The sequence below is a fragment of the Photinus pyralis genome, unplaced genomic scaffold (assembly GCF_008802855.1).
Source record: "Photinus pyralis isolate 1611_PpyrPB1 unplaced genomic scaffold, Ppyr1.3 Ppyr1.4_unclustered_Scaffold6073, whole genome shotgun sequence".
NCBI classification, from domain to species: domain Eukaryota; kingdom Metazoa; phylum Arthropoda; class Insecta; order Coleoptera; family Lampyridae; genus Photinus; species Photinus pyralis.
The window spans coordinates 1-21143 of NW_022171892.1; the positions used below are offsets into that span (position 1 = coordinate 1).

The following is a 21143-nucleotide window of genomic DNA, read 5'->3' on the forward strand; positions in this document are numbered from 1 at the left end:
GGATACCTCGAAAAGGACTGCGATGCTATTCTGACCCATTGCAATTAGCTTCCGCTACACAACTTGTGTAGTGTGTATAAGTGCAATTTAAATAAATACCACCAAAATTAGGTCGTATTTTCCTTAAATTGCACATTCCCACGTTACTTTAATATGATCTAAATATGGGAAATACCAGCTTCCGTACGATACAACGACACCGGACACATTCAACAAATGCGAAATGAGTCACTATGTGCCGGTATGCGCAGTGCATAAAAGCCAACCTGTGCGTGCTCTGTTTCGAGTTTCCCAGTTCCTTGCCAGACTTTCTTTTCGTCTCTCTTGCTCTAACGTTTTCGTTAACGCCAAATTTCTGATTACGCATGCGGTTGTAAACTGACGGCCTTCATTAATAAGAAGGTTCCGTCGATTTAATTTGATTGGGCTGGTGAAATAAATAGTAAAAACTGCAAAAATGGCTTTAAAAGCTCAAGTGGGCCACAGTGAGTACATTTTTTATAATCTCCATAAGCTAACCACACTTGTAACAGTGTTGTTATCTCGATTCATTCATGATTCGGTGATTTCACAGGGCAAATCGTTAGTAGGAAATCTTGCCCTCGTGAATATTTATTCATATATATTTACATATTTGAGAATATTTTAAACACGTGGTTTCTAATACGATTATGTTTAATTTAAAGCAATGAGCAGTTATCGATTTTAGGTGTATTTAGATTTACCTACACCATTTTTACGTTAAAGGGGAATTTTGACGTCACATATGTCAATATTAACCGGGAGGCGTGCAACCAAAGTGTTTACATTCAATCAAACCTAACTTTCTAATTTTAATTTGGACTCATTTATTGGTAGTAACTACATAAATATCATGACATGTATCGTATCAATGCATGTTATTTAGACAGGCATTTAATTCGCAAAATGTTGTTAATTACAATAAACGAAGGTGTGATATTTTTATCCTCCGTTAAATTTACTGGACTAGTAACTTTACTTCCTATGCTTATATATATGCGCTTCCATGACTAGTGCTGGTTAAGTAGATTTAACGGACTGCCAGGTATTTTATTAATACAAGTTTGACCATACAAATATAGAAGACTCAAGACTATCATTACTATCAATAGGTTGTTGAAAAGGTCGCCTCATACATTTCAAAATTTAACCCTACAGTGACTACATATTTAGACCTCCACCGTTCTCATGCTCTTGTTACCTTCTGACAACACTCTTATGAAGAATCAGTGCTAACAGTCTACTCCATAAGTGTTGAATGTATCCAAAGGGCCTCTTAGTAAATGAAAATAAACTTACTTTTTATGTTATTTTAAACTGTTATTACAGTTCATTTATTTATTTTTGGTATGTACATTATTATAAACTTTCAAAAATGTAAAAAGCGTTTACTTTACTTACTATATTTTTTGTAAATTTTTTTATAGTAATAATTATTATTTATATAGAGGTATAAAATTATAATTATTATTCACAAAAAGAAAGATTTATTCCAAAACATTTATACATTACCATTTTCAAATATCTCCGAACAAAGAAATCAAGGGGAGTCAAGTTGGGAAACCATGGTAGCCATTCTATGGCATCTCCTCTGCCAATCCATTTACCAAGATAACGTCTAATGAGCCAGCCAAATTCTAATGTTACGGAACTCCATCTTGTTGAAAGTGTACATTTTCTTCGTCTTACCAGCATGTCCCCTTTGTCATGTACTTGACTCTTCAAAGAATTTTTGCAAAATTAGGATATTTATTAATTCTTTGGGACATTAACTCGCAGAAGGCAACTCTCCTATTCTAATTATTGTCTTCTGCCAAATTGCTGTAAAACGTGTACCTTGTATGGAAATAATTTGTTTTTTTTTAGAATTTTGTGAACTGACCCGGAAGATACATTAGTCAATTTGGCGACCGTTGGAATTAATGACGTAGGATTGCAGAAAATTGTAACTTTTTAGCGCATCTTCCAACTCATGTGGGAAGACGCTATTATGACCACTTTCTCCCACTGTCTGCCCGTCGGAGACCTTAACCTCAACCTTAACTACTACAGTTTTCAAGAGATTTAATTCGTTCTTTTTGCATTCGGTAGCTTATAGCTTTGGCAACCCAACCAAAAAAAATCTTGACGATTAATGTGCGCATGTGCAGACTGCGAGATGTCAACTTTAGTAAAAGCAAACATATTGCATATTTTAAATATCAAGTGTGTGCGAATGCGCAGACTGCGAAATGCTACGTTTTTTAATTTATAAGAATATTTAGGTATACCTTAACATATTTTTCTTTGTACACATAAATAGTCTGAATTCATGGAAAATGTGAAAATCTTTTTTTCTTTTTTTTATTACAGTTGCACTGAACAAGGTGTCAGTACTGTACCAAGGGTATAAAGTGTATCACCAGGGAACACACCTCCCAACAGCACACAAAATTTTTAAAATTTGTGTTCCTTTTTTTCGCTTTTCTTAGTTTTACACTTTGATCCTTGACTAGCCAAAGCTCACACAACGTTTGCTCAATTTTAGCGGTCATTTTGGACTAGGAAGAACCGGCCTTGAGCCTTGATCTACACCACAGTTTGATTTAGGAAGCGATTAAATGCATTGATAGATAAACAGAAAATTGCGTTTGTTGGTAATCATGGACACTACTCAGGCCACTATTTATGTACACATGTAAAAAAATTGTAATCCAACTTTCATGTTTGTGGCCGAATTTTTCTGAAATTTTAACAGAAGCTGTTACTATTATTTATAAAAGCAAATTGTGCGTCCATCTAAAAAACATGAGCCGCGCATGCGCTTACTACCCAACTTGATTAATTTATTTTAGGTCGAAAACTAAAAACGAGTTTGGCGTATGTAACTAATTTTTTTGTTTCATTTTTTCTGTGCAGTACACTGATCACTTTGTCGCCCTTATTAAGTCATATTTAACAAATAGAACTTTGTATGTTACTTACAATGGCTACCAGTCCAACAAGTATATAGCTACCTCTGGAGTTCCCCAAGGTTCTAACTTGGGTCCTCTATTATTTCCCATATTTATTAATGATTTATGTGAAGTAATATCCTCGACTGTACTACTGTTTGCCGAGGATGTAAAAATCTACTCATCAATTTATACAATTTCTGATTGTATTACTCTTCAAAATGATTTGTTTGCAATCTACAATTGGTGTCGAATAAATTACAATTAAATATAGACAAATGCAAATCTATGTCGGTAACGACAAAAGTACATAAAATTGATTACAAGTATACAGGGAATTGTATTACTTTATCCCAATGTATACGTACGCGCGTTCTGGGAGTGTTATTTGATAAAGATTTGTCATTTAATGATCATGTTACAGAATCTGTTGCTTCTGCGTACAAAATGTTAGGCTTTGTAATAAGAAGCACAAGAGACTTCCATAATATAGATGTTATAAAGCTTTTGTATTTTAGCTTAGTTCGTCCTCGACTGGAATACGCCGCAATTATTTGGTACCCCCACTATAAATATTATAAAAGCTTAGTTGAAAATATCCAAAGAAAATTTTTGAAATATTTATGGTTAAAGCAGTTTGGTGCGTGCCCCTGTCAAGGCTTTGACCATGGAACATTATTGAATAGCTAAAATGACATCTTGCGAATTTAGGAGAATTATAATTTGTCTTACTTTCTTATATAAATTACTAAACAATATTACTGATTGTCCTCAACTTAGCATGTATTAATTTTAGTGTGCCTAGGCTTAGTAGTAGACAGTTTGATGCATTTTATGTCTCCCAATCTCGTACAAATTTACTACCTAGAGCTCCTGTCGATTTAATGTGCTCTAGATACAATCTTATCTGTGATTTAGTTGATACCCACAACGACTCTATAAGTCACATCTTTATAGAATCTGCTAAGAATGTATTTGTACTTCATTAGAGTTTTTTGAAATTTTCAAATTTTTTGTTTTTGTCAATTGTATTAAAATTAATTAGATTTAATTTACTATATACTTAATTTTTCTTAAGCATTATGGTTAGCATGCTATAGCTTATGAAGGTTTTGTCCTGTTATTGGTCTTATGCTGTTGGGTAAATATATGTTAATATTATTATTATTATTATTATAAAAGGATGGGACTAAGGATTTTACCTAGGTTTTGGGGATTTTCTTACGAGTTTGTACAATTTTTCAGAAATTCTTACTCCAAGATGGCGTACCCCTAAATGGAGTTGGCATTTGGGATCTTGGTACCTTTCAACTTAAAAATATTGAATACATACTTAAATTTGAATGCAAATGTAAACTGTACTTTTTACCTGACATCAAAGAAATAGAAAGATTTCAAATTAGTCTGGCGCGTAGAACGTATGGCAAATATGACTTTACTTTGATTCAATGCATACACGACCACTTTTAAGCGACGCAAGCGCATGTAACAAAAAACTAGATCCCCACTGTGACTCAATTTTTTTTACATGCTTCTCTGCATATCATTGTTAAATATTCCAATAAACATAAGCTCATGATACCTACTTTGTATTATATAGAAGAGCTATTTTTAATTCATTTATTTCAGAAATAATGCAAGAAGTGATCAAACACAAAGGGCCTAAGAAAAATGGACCAATTAAGCATGGAACTACGGAATGGAGAGTGTTAGTAGTTGATCAATTGGCAATGAGAATGGTTTCGGCTTGTTGTAAAATGCATGATATTTCTGCCGAGGGAATCACATGTATGTAATTAATTTCTTGATATCATTGATGTTGCATATTACTATTTTGGTGATATATTTTGTAGCACCAATATACAGTCAGTGCTCAGTTCCATACAAAAGAACTCCATTTCCAATAACGTTTTTTTTAAATTAATTCCATTTGCAATTTCCATAATTATCTTTATATTTTATTAATTTCATGCTTTACCGATAGTGGTTGAAGATATTGCCAAAAAAAGAGAGCCGCTTCCATCGATGGAAGCGATTTACTTAATCACACCCTGCGAAAAGTCAATTCATTTACTTATGAATGATTTCGAGACCCCCCGCCCTATGTATCGTGGCGCCCACGTATTCTTCACAGAGGGTAAGTATTTGTGCATCGAAATTCTTTACGTGACATTTTTTCTTTTTTTTAATTTTGGTTTTCTTCAGCTTGTCCTGATACCTTGTTTAATGAGCTAAGCCATGCTCACGTTGCCAAGTATATTAAGACCCTAAAAGAAATCAACATAGCATTCATTCCTACTGAGCAACAGGTATCTATTTACTAATGGTAAAATGAAGCTTTTGCTATTAAATGTATAATTCTTGTCATGCTTTGCCAAATTTTAACAATTACTAATCAATGCAATACTTTTGTATGGTGTTAAAGGCGGACGCTAACATTACTGTTTACACAAAGCTACATTCTATTAACAAACACTTTCCTGATTCACAATTTATATTATCGATGTCTCATAATGACTATCACATTGGGATATGAGACGCCAAGTGTGCAAATATAAACCTTATGAAATGTATACAAATGTTTTAGGTGTTTAGATATAAAACTTTAAGCAGATATGTGAAAAACTCCATTAATATACTTTCTTCATAGATATACAGGGTGGAAATTTTGTCTGGAACACTGAATACATCTTCAAAAAGACTAGATCAAATGTTGTCTTGAAAATCACTCAACGCCGCTTTGTAGAGCTCAAATAGTGGCAATAAGAAAGTGCATTTTATTTTTTTGTATCTGTTCAAAAACGCCAGAAAAAATAAAAACTAAATCTGCATTTCTGGCATATCTTCGGACCTTTTTGCGTGAGTTTAAAGTTTTATCTGGTTAGATGTTTATAAGAAGTTGTTATTGGACAAGAATTAAGTGGTTCTTCGGCAAACAATGTCACATATGAAATAAGCGACGCAAGTGGTTGTCAGTTCTGGTGGCGTAAATGGAATTTTGAGTATCGTCCGGAATAACTGTATGTTGATTTTATTAGAGGAGGTGGTTTTTGCTTAAATAGCAAAAATTGAGTATAGAGCTGTTTTGGTTTATTTTGAAAGAGCGTATTTGTCTATGACGCTAAATTTGGTATCAGTAGCCGAGCCGCCTGTACAATTTTGAACATAGAAAACGTAATCCTTCTCATATTAGTTAAAGAATGTAAAAACAAGTTTAATGTTGTGAAGAAGTTTTTACTATTGGAATTTTGAGTTTAAAAAGTTTGTGTTTATCAAGAATGAGGAAATAATTGGTCTAAGTTTTAAGTGAAGTTTGGATCTTGTTGTGTCGGAGCCCAGTTTGTGGTCTGAGTGAGAATTTAAAACGGAAAAAAAAACTTAATTGTATACTTTTAGGCAGCTAGGTAATTGTCCGTTGAGTGTATAGTGACATCATTAAAGTGGGAGATACCCACACCTACAATACGAGGGGTAAGGACAACATTTCCACAAGGAAGCACCACCACTCTTTCTATAATAAATCCCCCTATATGATGGGTTCACAATTGTTTAACTTGTTGCCGTTAGAGTTCACCACCTGCAACCAACAATCATTTAAAAATAAAATATCCTACAGGATAACACGTTTTATTCTGTCAAGGAATTCACAGAGTTCATGACGGCTAGATTCACTTAAGCAATCCACTTGCTAATTTATTTATTATATGTTCACTCAATGTTGTTCGTACCTGCACGTACAGTTTGTTATTTTTTCACTCTGTATGACGTTTCAATGGCTGTGATGCACAGTTTCAAGAATAACGATCTTATTATTATTATTATACATTGCTCACAGCATGTCCATTTGACTCCACAAACGTACACCACTGACCAGACCAGATTCAGTGTTCTAGGCAAGTTTTCCATCCTGTCTACTTTCCCGCGCATCCTTTCCGTCTGATATTGCGGTTGACAAAAATCACGGGGGCAATAGCCAATAGTACATTTATACCACTTGCATGTTAGTAAGGGAGGTATTGCATTGGGGTGAAAAATGGCCCCCAGTTTTAGAGGAAATAACACGTTTTGCAACACTGGGAATTTGAATCAAACAACATCTCGATGGTGTCTGTCTGCCTGTCTGTATTTTTATTTCCGACTAAACGACAACCGATTGGAACCAAACTCGGTACACATTATCTTAGATATAAAAGGAAAATCTGAAAAGCTTTTGGCCAGAATCGCGCATACGTAGACGTGCGAGTGGTATCTGTTCTAGCCACAGGAAATTTATTTATATAGGGTGTAGAAACAGTTTAGGCACCATAAGGATTTCAATGCTAATTTCTTTATATGGAAACCAAGATGGAAACATTTTCTCCCCTAATTTAGTATTTGCGTAAAAATCGAATTTTTGTTTCAATAATTTCGTGGCACCAGTGATTCTTAGTAAAATCACTCGTACCATGAAATTACTGAAACAAAATTTAGATTTATAGCTATAATTCCAATTTATGATTTCCTTACTTTGGTGTAAAATAATAAGGGGAGAAAATATTTCGATATAAAGAATATAGCATTGAAATCTCTATGGTGCTTAAACCATTTCTACACCCTGTCTACGTTACTGTTTCCACAAGAAGAATATTTGAAACATTTTAGCTGGCGTTATGGGACTTCTGGTTTTGGATCTGGACCCGTTCTCGTAGCCCCACCTCATTAGCCCAAGGATATACCAATTTTTTTGTATCTACTATGCTCACGGTTTGTGCTTCTTTGGTTTAAAAAATATTTCAAAAAATGAAAGGAGGGGCCAAGTGGGCGCTTATCCAAAAAAGACAGACTGTGAGCATAAGAGCACAATTAAGCACAATCGAAGTATTGTGCGTACCATCGTTTCATTATGATAAAGTTTAATTTTTTGGAGGGTTAAGCGTTCTCTTAGCTCCTATTTGAATTTTTGAAATTTGTCTAAAACCGAAAAGGCGCAACCTGTAAGCATCAATGCACAATAGAGCACAATTGAGGCACTGGGTTTATTTTTGGGGTCAAATGGGTGTATAAGTGAACGGACCATAAGTAGTAACAGGTAGACTGACTGTCAACTGTTTTAGTGATACTATTAATTTATTAAAGGAGAGAAAAACAGTCAGACTCAGATTACACCTACACAAGGCAGTAAAAATGCACTGTGAACAAGTCTTCTGCAGAAAAATTGAGCGTTCGGAATTTATAGAAGTGGTGTCTATCTAGTGTAGTACAATCTTTATACAAAGTTGCACTAGTAAAATGTGCCATATTGAAGCAATTATAGTGTTTTTACTTCAAATTACTCCAATCTGCGTCTGACTTTTTACCTACCTCCTAGACATGGGCTTAGACAACTTCTTGACTTTCTATTTTTTCTTTGTGGTGGCGGTACTTGCATACTATGCTTTATAACCTCTTCCTTTACCACTACTCCCTTTAGGTAGATATGTGCAACTAGAAAACACCATTTACCTAACTTTTTTTGCCAGTACCAATAGCCAACTTGCACTTGCACAGTTATAACATAACTTTGTGTTTAGGTACTTTTACTTTTCACCTAATTAGGAGCCTCATTATATAAGTTGTCACAGAATAGATTAGCCAGAAAATCTAACCCGAATTAAAGTTAAATTTTTTAATGTAAGCAACTTGCATATCATAATAAAATTGTGACAGGCATACAGATAATCACTATCCCATAATCCCATTTTTACGGTGTAAATAAATAATTGATTTTTTTAATTGTATATTTTTAGCTGTTTCGATCTTATTTGTTAACCTCTACAGTCTACATTATTGAAACCTATTCACTTTTTAATTTTTTGTCAATGTTGCCATCTTATTAATTTTTTTCCGAATAATTCCACTAAGCAAGCCCCACTTTGTGATGAATTATACCTACCTTGTTTTTTGAAGTTACGAAATAAATTTGAGTAATAATGTTAATTCGAGTAAAGGGCAACACTTTGATAATGAGAAAGTGGGATTTAGTGATACAGGGTGTTCACAATGAACTGGTAACATTTTCGAATTTCAAAAGTTTTTCTTTTTTCAAATGGAACTACCACTATTTTATTTCGTTTTTCAATAGTCTTCTCCATTTTCTTCTACTTTCATAAGGGATGCTCTGTACCTAAACCACATAGATTTTAGGATATTTAGTATTTTTCAAAATACTTACCCATTAATTAATTACATGTTTATGCAACAGAGTAGGCAGTGATAATAAAAAACAAGAGTGGCCGAAAGTAAATAAGTGTCACAAATTAATTATTTGCTGCAAGTATACTCTCTGTTTCATATTACAATAAGATTTATTAAAAAAGTGAATTTCAAAAAAGATTGAATTAGTGCTTTTAATTAATTTTACTACAAAACAGAGAGTTCACTTGCAGCAAATTATTAATTTGCAACACTTATTTACTTTTGGACATTCTTTTGTTTTTTATTATCATATCTGTAACTGGGCGCAAGCCTGGTGAGGGCGCAGAGCAACTTGGATAATAAATAAAAAATTAAATTAATTAATGAGTACGTACTTTTGTGAAAAATATTGAATAAGCTAAACTACGAGGTTTAGACACAGAATGTCCTTTATAAAAAGTGAAGGGACCTCAAAATACTATCGAATAGCGAAATAAAATAGTAGTAGTTCTATTTGAAATAAAAATAGTTATGGCACTTTGAAATTTGGAAATTTTACCATTTCATTGTGATCACCCTGTATCACTAAATCCAACCGTCTCGTTATCAGTGTTGCCCTTTATTCGGATTAACATTATTATTCAAATTATTCGAAAAAAATAAATGAGATGGTAACATTGACAAAAAATCAAACAGTAAATGGGTTTCCATGCAGAAGTTAACAAATGACATTGAAACAACTAAATAATATACAGTGTTTTATTTTAAAAAATTGGTTATGTATTTAAACCGTACAAATGGAACACCCTGTGCATTCAAAAATAATTTCTCTAGATGCGCATGTTCACTTGCTGTCGAAATATGGAAGAATGAATTATGTCAATAGGAAAGATTTATAACATTTATAAATTACTAAAATGCTCTCGTCAATTTTTGCCAAACAGATTACAAATAATTTCACAGCACAACTATCTATAGTTGACATTTTACCAGGTATGAGCTAGGAAAGACCGACCCACAGTTGCAGGACCCTGTAGTATGTTTATTGGTTTGAAGATTATTGCGTATTGCATTATTACGTGATCAACATATTTTTCATGAAAAATAATCCCGCGTGAAAAATAATATGCAGTTTTTTTTAATCTATTAGGATTTAACATGTATGGTAGATAGTCCAGGAAATAGAGACTGAAAATGGACCATTTCCTGCAAAACGAGAAATAGTTCCAATTTTTTTTTGCATGTCATGAAAGAATATCTGGTGGTTAAGAATCCATTTTTTAGTTTTTCAATCATATCTTTTTATAGGTTCATTTTACAAAAAAATATTTTTATCAGAAATTGTAGACTATACAATTCTACACAACTTTTATACACACCACTTTTTTGAAAAATGTTTATTAAAAACGATATCGAGAGTTGCTTATATTTTTAAGAATTCTGAAATTTCTATGTAGATGTTTTAACCAAATTTCATACTTTATCCCTATAATTCAGAGTTTTATGAGAAAATATCTTGAACTTATCGTTATATAAAGAGCGTTGAAATATCTATTCCTACCTTCCTACCGCGCGCGCGGGGGGGGGGGGGGGGTGAAACTGAACTGAAGTGGGACAAATTTTTTAATTTCAAAAGTATATTACAAAGTGCTACAATCTCACAGTGATTCAAATATCCTCACTAGCAAGGGTTGCAAGTTTCATTATTATGCATCCCCTTTGGTAAGGGTGCAGAGTAGAGGGATTTATACCACAATAAATTCAAGATATTTTGTCGTAAATCTCTTAATTATAGAGATAAAAGTATGAAATTTGGTTAAAACATCTACATAGAAATTTCAGAATTCTTAAAAATATAACCAACTCTCAAGCTCTATATCTTTTTTAATAAACATTTCACAAAAAAGTAGCGTATATCAAAGTTATGTAGAATTTTATGCTCAACAAGTTCTGATAACAATATTTTTTTCTAAAGTGAACCATTAAAAAGACATGATTGAAAAACTAAGAAACCAACCAAATTTCAGTGGTTTTGGGGGTGGTACGGGGGAAGCACAAGGGGTGGGAGGTTGAAAACTTAGATTCTTAACCACCAGATGACTGTCTATGACATGCAAAAGAAATTGGAACTACTTCTCATTTTGCAAGTTAAAACCCTCTATTCCCTGGACTAAGAGGAAAAGGAAGGATTTATGAAAAACGCCTCCCTGTCTGCGCAAACGCATTTCAATGTTTCTATTTAGTAAGATTAATACTTAAAATGTTTATTGCCATATTACCAATGAAAATGAATTCAAAAGATTACCCCAAGCGTTATGCGCATGCGTTTCAAAATTCGGTGTGCGCATGCCCAAATTACATGTATGGTACAAGTTGTTCTGCTTTAGACCTACAATATCCTCAAAAAGTGCATTTAATGTTTTTTCTATAACCAATTTTAACACTAACCACGTAAGGATAGGCAGAGTACCTTGATTTTTCCTATAGAAGATAATTCCATGAATAACTTCAGCGCCATCCACGGTCCCTCTCTACTTTAGATGGTCAGACGTTATAACGACCAACTTTACCAATAACACCACAACGATAGCCAATTTTTAGTATTATTTCATGGATGGTTTTGTGCGCAATAATGAAAAAAACTGCATGTCATAATATTGATGAAAAGAATAATCTTACAACTTGTAGATGGTGACTCACAGAGGTTTTGTGCAAACCAACGATTCACTTTTTAATTCAAACTGATTATTTTTATTACATTATTTTAACGCTTAAGTTTATCCACATTTCTATGCACGTTTATGGTCCAAATACTGCAATTATAATTTGATCCCACTATGAAACATTTTGCGTACATACTTTTACTCTCTTTTAATTGATGAATATATTACGTATGCAGTGTATGTAGAGAACCCGGAAACACCCTTGAAAAAATTAATGAATCAGATAGGTTTGCAAAAACCAAAGTGTGAGTGTATTTTGAATATTGATTTCTCGTTTCCATTAGAAGGGTGCTCCTGGGATTAAGATGACAACTTTTATATTGTCATTGTGGATGAGTCATTTCTTAATCTTTTCTATTTCTTCTGATAGTCTGCCCTGAGGAACTTTTCAATGAATTGTGCAAATCTTGCGCCGCTAAGAAAATAAAAACATTAAAGGAGATCAACATAGCCTTCTTACCTTATGAATCACAGGTGTGTGAAGTTGTTTGCATGTTTAGCTTCTATTCTTTTCTCTTTATTTATGTAGTAGTGGAGTAATGTATGATATTGTCTATTTTCACATTTTTATTATAGGTATTCTCGTTGGATTCTCCGGGAACATTTCAATGCTTTTATGATCCATCACTTGCCGCCGCCAGAAATGCGAATATGGAAAGGATGGCGGAACAAATAGCTACTTTGTGTGCTACGTTGGGCGAGTACCCTTCAGTCCGTTATCGAAGGTTTGTTTGCACTTACTGCGATGTGGGATAATGAAAGTCATCGTTTTTAGTGATTGGGAACGAAATGTTGAATTGGCACAATTGATTCAACAGAAATTGGATGCGTATAAAGCCGACGAGCCGACAATGGGTGAAGGTCCTGAAAAAGCCAGATCTCAATTGCTTATTTTAGACAGGGGCTTTGATTGTGTTTCGCCTTTACTCCATGAGCTCACCTTCCAGTCAATGGCTTATGATTTATTACCTATCGAAAATGATGTATATCGGTAAGTTAAATACATTTTTAAGGATTACGTAGTGTATTATTCAAATGACACAGCTATGAGGCTTCCGCTGGTGCTGTTGAAAAAAAAGAGGTGCTATTGGACGAAAATGACGAACTTTGGGTTGAGCTTCGTCATCAACACATTGCAGTAGTGTCGCAGAGTGTAACAAAGAATTTAAAGAAGTTTACCGATTCAAAACGTATGACACAAACAGATAAACAATCCCTAAAGGATTTGTCCCAAATGATTAAGAAGATGCCTCAATATCAAAAGGAGCTGTCCAAGTATTCTACTCATTTGCATTTGGCAGAAGATTGCATGAAAGCATACCAAGGTTATGTTGACAAGCTATGCAAAGTTGAACAGGTTAGTTGTGAATATTTCTAATCGGAAGTTTGATCTTATTTGTGTAGGATCTCGCTATGGGAACAGATGCGGAAGGCGAACGAATTAGAGATCACATGCGTAATATCGTGCCAATTTTGTTAGATCCCAAAATTACGAATGAATACGATAAAATGCGTATAATCGCTTTATATGCACTCGCCAAAAATGGAATTACAGAGGAGAACTTGTCAAAATTAGCTACACATGCGCAAATTAAAGACAAGCAGAAGATTGCAAATCTTCAGTATCTTGGCGTGAATGTTATTACAGATGTAAGTCATCCTTGTTGTCACTTTTATTTCAGCCGTTATTGTAGGGCAGTAATCGCAGAAAGCAGTATACGGTTCCTCGCAAGGAACGCATCACCGAGCAAACATACCAAATGTCTAGATGGACGCCAATCATTAAGGATATAATGGAAGATTGTATAGAGGACAAACTTGATCATAAACATTTCCCATTTTTGGCCGGAAGAGCTCAAACTTCTGGGTATCATGCGCCCACAAGGTAAATATGTGCACACAATATCATCAACATTTGGTAACAACCCAAATCTGAAACAAGTAGATTTTCAGTTAGGGTAATTTGCATTGTTAATGCATTGGCAAAGTCGGTTCAAGTGTGTGCTGTTGTAAAATATGCAGAAACCAGTCGATTAGTTAATTACTTGAATAACTTTAAAATCAATTGATTGTTTAATTGATCATCTTTTTGATTTTTGGTTATATAATTAAACAATTATTTGAGATACTTTACTTACAAATAATTGACAGGCAATTGAACTTACCTGTGAAATTTGATAGCAGTGTGCACCAAATCCTAGTCATGTTTAAAAGAAGGTTGAATGGATCCCTCATTATATACAGGGTGTTACATATAAGTATGTAAAAAAAATTGAATGGGAGAGGGGATCAAAACAAGCATTGTTTCCAAATAAACCAAGGGTACAACGTGTTTCGTTTGGGAGCTACTCCCAAAAAAGTGGTGAAATTTGCATTTCTTCTTTAATTTTTTTCTCAGTAACCATAAGAGTTGGTGGCATGGCTTTGAATAGGTTTTTGAGTATGCACGAACAGTGGCGGCTCGTAAGCTGCGTAGAAGGTAGTGCCAAATTGTGTCCCCCTCCCCATTATTGTAATAGTTACAAATTTTTGTTTTCATATTATTCCAGTTATTTAGATTTTGAGTATAATTCGAATATTTATAATGCAAGTGACGGAAACAAATCTAGCCCCTTTAATTTCTTTGGAGACTTGTTTCAAGTATACTTCAAGTATGCATTCCAGTAATTCATTTTGTGTTGTTTTAGATGAGAATTAGCGGATTTTTTTGACAAAAAATCGTATGGAGTGTTACTTTTTTCACGTTTTGTACTATCCGTTTCCATGGCGTTTAGTCCGATCTATAAACAATAGCAACATTTTATTTGCAGTTTTATTAATGAGGCCGAAGTATCATTTTCAACAATAGTTGTACAAATAACTATTCAAATCTTTATCTAAACAAGTACTGAAATTTATTAATTCTCTGAATCCCTACTCCTTTATTTTCGGATTTATCGCTATTGTCCTGTCCTCTTTCAGACGCATTTCGTTTTCTAACAATATTTAAGTCCGGTAACGGCCTGCTTAATTGCTTTATTTAAAGTCTATCTTCCAGAGAATGCATGGAAAAAGGTTTATTTAAATGATTTTTTAATTTGTGTATTTTACGTAACAATTAATCCGGGAAGTGTAATCTTACACAGAAGTAAAAAAAATTGACTTATCACGACTGAAACAAGGAAAACGGCGCAAAGCATACTTAATACACGTACACATTATTCTTGTGTTATTGTATTATTGTGCTTATGAGCCAAACTTCTGATGGCTCAAGTTCTATGTATAAAACGCTACTTCGGTTTCGCTCCTCCCACCCCTCTACTCCCCGCGGAAGTCCACACTTGTAGGAAAATACAAGCCAGTTTCAGTTTGGCACGGCTCGACCGTATTTGAAGTCCACGGATAAGCACAAATGAATTCTTCTTGGTACCTAATTTATCAAATCATTTACTTTTTTGTTTTAAGTTTTAAAGCACAATTATGTACTCTAGTGAGCACAATTAATAATAGTTAATTATATTTTAAGAATTGATAATTAGCAGGTTCCTTGAGGTGGTGCCATGGCTCCTTGGCTCTGGATAGAGAGCCGCCCCTGTGCACGAAAGGGCGCATCCCTAAATGGGAGTGCTAAAAAATGTTTGATTTTGACGCAATTTGGTATTGGGGGTTTTTGAACATAAAAATCACGAATATGAAATTAGTTTTTGAAAATTCGAAAAAAAAATTCCACTGCAATTCTTCACCGGACAACGAAAATGGAGAGAATGCCACGAAATTCGTTGTGTACATACTTGATGAGTTAAGGAACAAAATTTTTTTGAACAGTTTTTAAAAATCACTTTTCAAACAAAACTTTGAGGTTTGGGCCTACGGGTCACAAACTGTCCCCCGCCTACTAGTGAGTGATTTCATTTCGCATGTAGTTAATTGAAAATGTCGCAAATAACAAAAAAATAACGATTTAAGTCGATATGATGATTAAATGAACATAAAAAATTCGATATATGGTATTGAAGTCTGCAAATTCGATTCCAAAAAGATGTAGATTTTGCGTGGCTGCGGGTGGTGAGAAAGTAGAGTTCCATTACAATCAAGAAGCATTATTCCAAGTGTCATAATATTGACTCAGATTATTATTTTTCGTTATTTGCGATATTTACAATTAACTATATGCAAAATTACATCACTCACTAGTAGGCGTGGGACACTTAACCTTAACTCATCAAGTGTGTATATGTTACCGTCAAAACCCATTGAAATTAAAGCAAAACCTGATATCAGTAAAAACCCAAATATCCTAGTTTTAACTATCTACTTTACACAATTCTAGTTTTACCTAGTGTAAACTAGAATTGACTAAAGCAGATAGTTAAAACTGGTTTTACCTAGGAAATTCGGGTTTTGGCGGTACAACGAATTTCGTGGAATTCTGCATTTTTAGTTATCTGGTCAAGAAATGCAATGGAAATTTTTTTTCCGAATTTTCAAAAACTAATTTCATGTTAAAAAAAACCCCCAGATCAAATTTGGTCGAAGTCAGAATTTTTTTCGCACTCCCATTTAGGAGTGAACCATTTCGTGGTAGGAATTTAAAAAAAATTGCAAAATCGGAAAGGACATACCCGAAAACCTATTCAAAGATGTGGCACCAGTCTTTCAAACTATAATGCTTGCTGAGAAAAAATTAATGAAGAAATGCAAATTTCGCCACTTTTTTGGGAGTGGCTCTGAAACACGGTGGAGCCTGGGTTTATTTGGAAAAAGTGCTTGTTTTGATTCCCTCTACGACCCAAATTTTTTTTACATACTTATATGTAACACCCTGCATATTATAGGTATTTCCATGTTCCATTTGGAATCTGCTAGAGGAAAAATTCTAATATTGACACTTCCAAAAAATTCCAAAGAATTTACTACACAACTTTTGATTAACACTGTTGGGCACAAAAAGAAAAATCTGACATGAAAGATTCTGTCCGTGTCCCAAAATGGATTCTAATAAACACACAATTGATTGACAATGACAGACATTTATTTCTAAACAAAAAATAAAACAAAAACCCTGCAAGAAAGTAAAGCTTACAAAGCTTGTTTTGACATATTACCCCACACGCAAGTGGGCGAAAAATAAAATATGAAAACCCTAAATTACTTACAGTTCTTTTTCTTAGTCTAAACAATCTGGTCGTCCAAGATTTGCGATATTCAGGCGTACTTATATCAAACAACAAAAACACTCGCTGACATCTTCAGGACACTTTATTAAACTGGAACTTTATAAATAAGATGTTTTGATTGCTGCTTGGACGGTAGAAACTTTTAATGATAGACTATCCTTCTTGAAAGGTTTCAACAAGCAGACAACTGTTTTGTTTACTCACAGTCGAACTAACTTCTGAATACAGACAGACCGTTTTAAAACCTTTCCACAAATTTTTACTTCTTCACTTGAGGATAACTTAAATCTTTTATTAAGATTGCTCAACTTCTTCTGCACACTATTTCGAAACCGACGAACTGCGTGTTCAAAAAAACAAATTTACACTCTGTTTTACTGTCGCGGAACTTGCAGCCTCGTTTTTACGTTATTTAAAGAAACACCACTTCCACCGTAAAATAAGCACCTTTCTTTATGAAAATTACAAACAACTCTCCAATCACAACGGAACACGCCAAACGTACCCACTTCTCTAAAATGAAACTTTTTTGTAACACATTTCTCTTCGTTATCTCCTGACAGCAATAAAACCGTGGGTTAATTAATTTTCGCCTGAAAAAGCTCCTTTTCGCAAACGACCAGATGTCCCTACATTTAAACACGCAATTTCACTTATACAATTAAATACACAAATCTAAATAAACAATTTGCAAAAGTGATAAAATTCAAATTAAAAATAATTATTCAATTACAAACAATTCCAAAAGGAAAAACAACACTGAGACACATATTCATATACAATAAACCAACTTTGTGCTTATTTCGTAAATAATCCGCCTAGAATTACTTAGTAAATTGAAATATTATCATATACAGCGTGTCCTGTCATTATTGTTGATGTTTAGATCGAAATAACGTTTTTATGACATTGTTTACACAGCATTTCTGAGCGTTTGCTGGGTAGCTACGTTGTGAGGCTTTTGTGTACTTGGCTTCAAATTCGGACACGTTATACTACCTCCCTGTGACAGATTCCAAACCGTTTCTCTGAACGGTGAAAACTGTTTTTTTCATTTATTATTCATGGTGATTCACGCTGCTCGTTCGTTAGGCGGTTTTATCGTCCATTGCGAATTGAAATAAAATAATTTCAAGATGGCGCCTTTAGGATACAGCAGAAGTGGCGGCCTCTTGTTTTTTTTAAATACAAACATCCTATTTTCTATTATTTTAATGCGTTATTTTATTCTGAATTCAACGCAATTAAGATTTAAGTACCGATCTTTCATACTTTTTGACATGCCCATTTTCCTATAAAAATTTCAATATGCTAGGGCCCATTCAAAAATTCATATCTCTTTAACCATTCAAGATAAGTGAGTGTTCTTTTTATAATCTAATCCAGCGGTTCCCAATCTGTGGTACGCGTACCCCTCAAGCGGATTTTGGGGGTAGATACGCAAAAAATATCAGTAATAGCGGACATGATATTTTAATGTTATTGCGTCGTAATGGCCGTAATTCATTCGATATATGTGATACAATTGTACTAACAATAAAAAAGTTTCTCGCGTGGGGAATTTTGCTCTGCGCGGATAATTAATGCGCGATTTTGTAGACCCTGTTAAATCTACACTAATACCAGATAAGGCATTATATACACATAATTGGAGGCGCATATCATTCTAGTTTAAGACACCGAAAGTATTATAGCGATATCGTTCCTAGAAATAGTAATATGATGGTGGAAATATAGAAAAACACGGATTTACTTCGTCGTTTTATCTTCAAACACTTTAAACCTTAACTCATTATTTCCAGTTTTACTAAAAATTAACAAACACCATAATTTAATTGCCTGTACCATTGACCAGCTCTCATTGAAATTTCGTGGCTCTATGTTAAACGGATTCAGAGTAAAAAAATAAATAGTGGAGCCGCGCACGGATTTTCCATTAGCCGTAATGTATTTAATGTGTCCCGAACTGAGACTTTTTCGAGCGCTCTGCCCTGTAAGTATCATAGGTCTCTGTGCAATCCATGAGTTGTCCAGTTGATGGAGCAGGGTCTCAGTTTGTTGGATTAGTAGATGAGGTTGAGTTAACTGGCCATTTACTAACTATTTACTAACTAGCCATTGGCTAGTTTACCAAACCTTACATTTTTTTTTCAAGCAACACATGCAGAAAACCATAAGTAGTTATACTAGAGTAACCCAAAATGATTTTAACTTTAACCTTATTAACTATTAGCTGATCAGTTTGAGAGGACTCTTTCTGATCAGTTTTTTTTTAATTTCTACATCACACTGGCAACACAACACATCAAATTTAACCAAATTTGTCACACTTTTAGTATTAATACACATATTGTTTTAGTGTACGATATGGTCACTGGCATAAGGACAAAGGTCAACAGACAGTAAAGAATGTACCTAGATTGTTGGTGTTTGTCGTCGGTGGAATATGCTTCTCGGAAATTCGCTGCGCATACGAGGTAACAAATGCTGTCAAGAATTGGGAGGTGATCATCGGTTCGTCCCACATACTTACGCCTGAACTTTTTCTAAGTGATTTGGCCACGTTAGGAGGCTAGAACAACGCGAAGAAAGTTTCTTTTTATATACCCTAATTTCTGTAGATAATTGCTTTTTAGTTTCATTGAGTTATTCATATTCGGTTTGATAGTAATTTATTGTTAATAAATTTGTAAAGATATTAATTTATGAGATGTTAAATCATTTTACTTATACCGTTTTAGCAGGTGTTAATAACATTTAGGGCCTGATAAGGAGTCTGAAGCTATTATTAATTAATTGATGCAAGATCAAATACGCAATTGAAGCAGCCTTTCTGCACATACTTTTCGAATTATTCATGAACAACAGTGGACTAAGCGGCATCTTGCTTGCACTGCCACTTTCAAACGGCTTAAAAGTGAGATATTTCAATGTGATTTTATTTTATAACTAGCTTTTTCTTAGTCTTATTCGGTAGCTTTCCTAAACTTTTGTACAGTAATAAGTTTCTAGGTGTCTTCGCTGAATTAAATAACGAGAAAAATGCAGTCCTTCAGGTACATAGTATATTTGTAATTAAATCTCTCTCTCCCTCTCTGTAGCTTAGGGTGTAGCATTGTTATTAGTCATTCAAATGTTTACATTGTAGCTAAGTTTTTGTTTTTAATCTAGTATTAATAAATACCGTTAAAAAATCATATCTATAAGCGATGAATGTGTCATTTTATAGTTTAAGAAAATATAGTGTGTTACATTATTTATATATTATAAAAGCTTGACATTTAGAAGTATTCAAAGAGAGTCAAAGTTAATAAACGTTCATAATCAATAATTGTTTATCTTGTTAGAATAAAGTGGGAGGAATTTTTTTATTTCTGAAGAAAGCAAGGGAGAGAGTTAATATCAGGGGGTATAGTTCTGAAGGTAACACCAAAGAGTACCCACAGCGTTATGGTATGAACTGATGTAGGCTATTATAATTCGCCCGCTAGGATTGCAAAAGCGCACCCTCGTGTAGAAGTAGCCAGACCTAACCATCAAAATCTACAAATGCTCTTCAAAATCGCTTAAAAATCTCTTCAAAATCTGTAACTTCTCAATCTCTTCAAAATATTTTAAAAATCTCTTCAATAAAATTTTTTTCAAAAGCTCTTCAAGATCTCATTAGAATCTCTTCAAAATTTCTTCAGAAGCTCTTAGAAACCTCTCAAAATTTCTTCAACATCTCTTCAAAATCTCTGCAGAATCTCTTCAAAAGCTCTTTTAAATCTCTTCAAAACCTCGCTAGAGTCTCTTCAAAATCTATTCTGAATCTCTTTAAAATCTCTACAAAATCCTTCAGAACTTCTTCAATAAAATCCCTCAGAACCTCTTTAAAATCTCTTCAAAATTTGCACAAAAACTCTAAAATCAGAATATCTTTTCTGAAATCCTTCACAATCTTCATAATCCCTCAGAATGTCTTCAAAATCAAGATCTCTACAATTTCTCTTCAGAAACATTACAAAAGCTCACTTCAAAATGTTTTCAGAATCTCTGTAAATTCCTTGAAAACTTCTTAAACATTTCTTCAAAATCTCTTCAAATTAAGCAAAATATATCAACTGAGATAAGACGTGTATTCATACATTTGCGGAATGGCTAATTTTAACGACAGG

General features: G+C 33.8%; 1 protein-coding gene across 2 annotated transcripts; it reads left to right on the top strand.

The window, feature by feature from the left end:
* Positions 1 to 457: 457 nt before the first annotated feature.
* On the top strand, positions 458 to 19562 carry LOC116182590 (protein ROP). 2 transcript variants are annotated; one of them, XM_031503128.1, is made up of 10 exons: positions 458 to 485; positions 4584 to 4742; positions 4939 to 5091; positions 5160 to 5263; positions 12407 to 12555; positions 12606 to 12821; positions 12875 to 13187; positions 13235 to 13480; positions 13525 to 13715; positions 19346 to 19562. In XM_031503128.1, the coding sequence occupies exons 1-10, from the start codon at positions 458 to 460 to the stop codon at positions 19560 to 19562; spliced, it is 1776 nt and encodes a 591-aa protein (XP_031358988.1). The 2 variants fall into 2 exon arrangements, with proteins under 2 accessions (XP_031358988.1, XP_031358989.1); XM_031503129.1 differs by lacking the exon at positions 5160 to 5263 and adding an exon at positions 12201 to 12304.
* Positions 19563 to 21143: the final 1581 nt, after the last annotated feature.

Coding starts and splice junctions, on each gene's coding strand:
- LOC116182590 (XM_031503128.1), top strand. CDS start 458: ATGGCTTTAAAAGCTCAAGTGGGCCACA. Junction 13,188..13,234: donor AGCTATGCAAAGTTGAACAG/GTTAGTTGTGAA, acceptor TTATTTGTGTAG/GATCTCGCTATGGGAACAGA. Junction 13,716..19,345: donor GGGTATCATGCGCCCACAAG/GTAAATATGTGC, acceptor ATATTGTTTTAG/TGTACGATATGGTCACTGGC.